General features: G+C 38.2%; 1 protein-coding gene across 1 annotated transcript in view; it reads left to right on the forward strand.

Moving 5' to 3' along the window:
• Positions 1-5,608, forward strand: part of pik3c2a (phosphatidylinositol-4-phosphate 3-kinase, catalytic subunit type 2 alpha) — a 67,167-nt gene that overhangs the window by 55,826 nt on the left and 5,733 nt on the right. The window contains exons 24-31 of the mRNA XM_015059680.1: positions 707-876; positions 1,860-2,016; positions 2,807-2,916; positions 3,617-3,824; positions 3,920-4,044; positions 4,766-4,883; positions 4,975-5,056; positions 5,313-5,419. Coding sequence (XP_014915166.1) covers positions 707-876; positions 1,860-2,016; positions 2,807-2,916; positions 3,617-3,824; positions 3,920-4,044; positions 4,766-4,883; positions 4,975-5,056; positions 5,313-5,419 — 1,077 coding nt within the window. The remainder of the gene's footprint in view (positions 1-706; positions 877-1,859; positions 2,017-2,806; positions 2,917-3,616; positions 3,825-3,919; positions 4,045-4,765; positions 4,884-4,974; positions 5,057-5,312; positions 5,420-5,608) is intronic.

Genomic DNA, 5,608 nt, shown 5'->3' on the forward strand with positions numbered 1-5,608 from the left:
GCATATGAAACTGGTGGGTTCAGTACCTCAAAAAAGGTTAAGAACCACTGTTTTAGAGAGACATACAAAAAATGTAAATAAATAATTCAATTCCCTGTTTAAACAAGAAAATAAATATTATATTGCCTTAACATGCAATAAACATTAAATCATTTGTAGCATTTTACAGCTAAAAAAAAATCTACTTCTACCATCAGCATGTGAAAAGCTCAGTCCTTTCTGCTTAATTTAACATTAATACACAGTAGGGCTGATCTGATTAATTTTTTTGACCAACTGATTAATAATTGGGCAGCAAAAGGTGCTTAGTATGAGATTTATTTTTTACAAAGGAGTTGTGGGAAGAACATATTTAAAGACAAAAAAGGTTGTTTTTTTATGCTAAATGTAAAATGTGTATATTTTAGAGCAGTTTTGACCTAATTAGTGTTGTGTTTTTCTTTTAATAATAATTGGCCTTTTTGAGTCTGTATACCCAGTTAATAATTAGACTATTGCTAAATTAGTTGCTGATTAATCACGATTGATCCGATTAATCATTTCGGTAAACTAAGCTTTAAAGCCATAGTTTAGTTCCACTTTCTTACTTTCTCTTTGGGATGAAGTAATTTAGCCATTTTTTTGTGAAAAAGTCGTGGTTAAAACTTTTTCCTTTTTGATATTCAACTTGGTTTTGTTTTTTTGTTTTTTGTTTTCATCTTTGCAGGCATCTGAGAACTTTATCTACTCCTGCGCCGGTTGCTGCGTTGCGACCTACGTCCTCGGCATCTGTGATCGCCACAACGACAACATCATGCTGCGTTCCACCGGTCACATGTTTCACATAGACTTTGGCAAGTTCCTGGGCCACGCCCAGATGTTTGGCAGCTTTAAAAGGTCATTATCAGATAAGTCACCGTAGATTGTTACTGTTGCCCGTCAGATAAAACGGGCTTTGGCTCGTTATCTGTGATTGAGGGATTTAGTTTTTTCTGTAAAGGGCGGAACAGGATGTTGACGACTGTCGTGGGTTTGGGTTTATTGCCGTGTTATCAGAGCGGATAAAAGGTCATGAATCAGCTGATTTCACTCAGACTGTTTGCGTTTTTGCTCCATATGGTGGTGAGGTCAAAGGTAGCCAAATGTCTCATCTGTGTTTTTCCAAGAACATCCATAAAATTTTTATGGAAATCCCAAATTATCACATAGAATATGAATTTGTTCGGTTTCAAACTAGTTTTCTAATTTTTTTTTTTTTTTAAGGAAAGATGACAATTTTTACAAATCTGGTTCACCTTTTGGTAACATTTTTATCATTCAACACACATTTAAAAACTAATAATATAGTTACTATTTTATTTCAAAGTATCATAACATCCTCTGATAATTATGCAGCTATGCACTCACAGCGGCTACATTTCTGGTTTTTAGGTTAGCAAGATAGAAGTGTAGCAGAAGCTGCTGTTGCATGATTAATAGATGTTTCAGGCATGACCTGCTTCTTAACGGCAACATCCACACACTTAGCACTTTCACGTGTCTTTTTTCTTATGTCCTCTTTTTATGGTTTAAAGAAAAAATCCTCGTCAGCATTTATGATTTAGTGTTTAGACAAAAAAAAAAACTTTCCACACTTTCTTTTATTTTTCAGAAATATAGCGAAAGAGAGGTACAAAGTATGGCACAGACATCAACTTAAAAAAAAAGTATATTCAACGCCCTGCAGCAAATCAAGTTGAAATTGTGGAAAATTCACAAACATGGAGGATGTACATATCCAACATTTTTATAAACCTGTTAGAAATGAATAAATCTAATCAAATGCACCAGGTATCGGCTACTTCCACTTATTTTAATGCCTCCCTTCCTTCTCTCATCAGGGACCGAGCCCCATTTGTTTTGACCTCTGACATGGCGTACGTCATCAACGGAGGGGAGCGTCCCACCAGCCGCTTCCAGCTGTTCGTAGACCTGTGCTGCCAAGCCTACAACCTCATCCGCAAGAACTCCGGACTTTTCCTCCATCTGCTGTCCTTGGTGAGGCGCCGCAAAAGCAGCTATGGCTAACATACTGGGACGTCTCATAGCTAAAGATATTAGCTCAGGCTAATAAAGTTGGGAAAGAACCATAATTGAACACTTAAACTTATTTAAAAATATTCACTCTGACAACGCAAGAATATACCCAGTAACGAATTGTTAAATAGTTTAAAAAATAAATAAAAAAATCCCTCTTGGTGTTAGCGCTAGAAACGCTAGGCTAACTTTAGGTTAGCACTGACTTGTCTGTGGCCAAACTCTTTCATTCTTTCAGTTTTTTTCACAAAAGTAGATGTTTTTTTCTCAAATGCAAAGGGGGCATCTATGATATATTTCAGGAGTAAATCCAAAAACTGTGGATTTAGTGAACTCTTCCATCCTCTAACAGGGGCATTGATGAACAAAATTAGCTGCTTGTGGCTATACTGTGGCTTAAATTCAAAACATATTTAAGATTTTGCCAAATGTCTCATCTAAAGTTCTGGATGTTGGGGAGTAGCAGCAAAGTTTTGTCCTTTTATTTCTTTTATTTATTTATTTATTTTTTGCTTACTTCTCTTGACCTCCTTTTCAAAGTGCCTGCTGTAATTCCTTCTGCACCTGCAGGAGTCAGAGTAACACATCCAACCCAGCAGCCATTGTGTTTTTTATTTTTTATTTATATATATATATCAGTGTTTAACTTCTGTCCTGGAAATGTCCATCAGTGGAATGTGTTGTACGTTTTGTAACCCTGCGTGCCACGCGTTTGGTGTCTTCGTCTCTTTACGTGAATTGTTTCCTGCAGATGATGTCATCGGGGCTGCCGGTGCTGACGGGCTCTCAGGACCTGAAGTACGTGTTTGACGCCCTGCAGCCTCACAACACCGATGCCGAGGCCACCATCTTCTTTACGAGGTAGTCATGGTAACCTGCTCTCGGGTGCAGAGTGAACCTTGAAATAAAATAACTACTTTAAAGCATAAAATGTTCATACTTTGAAGTAGTATTATGTAGAAAGTGTTGGGTCAAAAATAATTATTTCAGTCTGCTATAATGTCACTCGCCACCAGGTGGCACAACAGAGTTAAGAGAGAGACTGATAAGCCTGTCACAACAAGTTAATCAACCATTAATCAAAACATTGCTTGATAAGTTCAAATGAGCTATGAGTTAATATTTCTTGAATTACAATTTTCATAGATAATCCATTTTCTTTCTGATTTTGGTTGTGTGTGGTTCTTATTTCTGTTGTATTTATTGTTTTTGATAGTTTTATTTTGGATATTTAGAATATCTTCCAGTGTTAGGTTGGTCTTTTGAGAGGATGAACTCGCATTATTATGTCATTCTCAGTACATTAACTTGTGTTAATATATTAGTATTAATGAAAGTAAAACCTGGTGGCCCGCCAGGCTTATAACACACAGCCCCAGAGACTGAGTAGCATCGTTTCAACAGAAAACATTCAACACATATTGGTCTAAAACTAGATCTTTTGGCTGAAAACGTATTTCAGAAGTGCTAATTTTAATTATTTTAAGAGCTCTTGTTGTCAGTTTTCCCCTCAGTCTTAAATTTCTTTGGTTTCCTCCGCCTTCTCTCCTCCCCGCCACAGACTGATTGAGTCCAGCCTGGGAAGCATAGCCACCAAATTCAACTTCTTCATCCACAACCTCGCCCAGTTACGATTCTCTGGCCTTCCTGCCAACGACGAGCCCATCCTGTCCTTCTCGCCCAAGACGTACACCATGAAGCAGGACGGGCGCATCGTCCACGCCACCATCTTCTCCTTCCAGAAGAGATACAACCCGGACAAGCACTATGTGAGCCCCAAGCGACGCTGCTCCATGCCGTCTTTGCTCCGTGTCGTATGGTGACTGTTTTAAAGCCACTGTGTGTTTCCGTCCTGTCTCGGCAGACCTATGTGGTGAGGATCATGAGGGAAGGCCAGAACGAGGCTCAGTTTGTCTTCCGCACGTTCGACGAGTTTCAGGAACTCCACAACAAACTGACCATCGTGTTCCCGCTCTGGAAGCTGCCGGGGTAACATGTCACCTTCACTGGTCCCTTTGAGGCTCCGCACGTTCATTCAGTTTAGTTTCCAGAAAGAAAACGGTGATGTTGTGACTTTGTTTTAAGTCAGACGATCAATTGGATTAGATTATTAGTTCATATCAACCATCACACACTTGAAATAGACCAAAATCTTCATCTGAGTCCATAAACGCCATTTAACCAATGTTTCAGTAGCTGTTATCCATAGTCCTGGCTCAACACTTTTTTTTTCTAAACTTTTCTAAACTGTTATAAGAATTTTGATTCATCGTTGACTTGATGAATTTCAATTAATGATGTTGGGAGTATCCAATAGTATCGGATCTTTTTTAACCCATAGAAGGCTAGGTTAGTTCTGTTCAAAAAACTTTTAAGCTAGGCGCTACAAGGCAGAAAAGCAGCGAGAAAAGCACAAAGCTGCTCCCAAGAGCCACAAACAAACACTAAAAACGTTGTTGCTGTGCTTGATTGTAAAACAGCCAAATCTTCCATTTTAGGCTTAAATTTCATTCAAGGTGGCATTAAAAATGTCTTTAAAAGTCTTAAATTTTACTTGCTGAAACTTGTTTTGCTGTAACCCCTCAGTTGTATGTAACTCTATATTAGTGTATACCTTAAAGAGGCCTTCTTTCCGTTTATAAGATTATTAATTAAATCTAGCAGAATTAACCATCAGAATTTGATGATTTTTTTTTCTTTAATTCTGTAGTTTTCCAAACAAGATGGTTCTTGGTCGCACCCACATTAAGGAGGTGGCAGCCAAGAGGAAGATGGAGCTCAACAGTTACGTCCACAACCTGATGAGGAGCTCCACAGAAGTGGCCCAGGTGCTGACATGCACAGCCTCACTTTCAGTCCCCCTCATTATCAAGATTTAAACTTTCTGAATGACCCATTTCGTTTTTTGTTCATATGTAGTGTGACCTGATCTACACTTTCTTCCATCCATTTGCTCGGGATGAGAAAACAGAGGGCTTAGACACCACACCCAATCCACCTGGTAAAAACCTGCCACACCTTCCTCACATGTCTGGAATTCCACAGACGCTTTCGCCCAGTTTCACTTTCCATACGACGTTTTGTTCTTCATCATTAGTCTGTCTATTTTGAAAATCAATAATCTTCCAAGCGTTTTTTTTTTTTTTTTTTTTTTTTTTCCTGCTGCATCTGGTGTGTGAAAATCCCAAAGTTGAGTTGTCTGTGTAACAGCAGCAGTAATATTTCTGAGTTTGACGTGTGGTGTTTTACCGTCTCAGAGCCTCTGCTGAGTCCAACCACTGGTCGGGTGGAAGGAGAAGTGAAGCTTTCCATCTCGTACAGAAACAGCACTCTGTTCATCATGGTCATGCACATCCGAGACCTGGTAAATACAGACTTTGAAAAACATATGCTGAGAGCCCTTTTGTCCAGGTGTATATGTCTGGGTTTTTTTGTTGTTGTTTTTCTTATGTAGGTCATATCTTTTTTTTTTTTTTTTTTTTTTTTTTTTTTCGTACAATTTTCATTTTTTTTGATTTAAATTTTATTTCAAATTGTTTTAAAAGGTTTTTAA

The sequence above is a fragment of the Poecilia latipinna genome, unplaced genomic scaffold (assembly GCF_001443285.1).
Source record: "Poecilia latipinna isolate Pla-1442-1.1 unplaced genomic scaffold, P_latipinna-1.0 Scaffold1648, whole genome shotgun sequence".
NCBI classification, from domain to species: domain Eukaryota; kingdom Metazoa; phylum Chordata; class Actinopteri; order Cyprinodontiformes; family Poeciliidae; genus Poecilia; species Poecilia latipinna.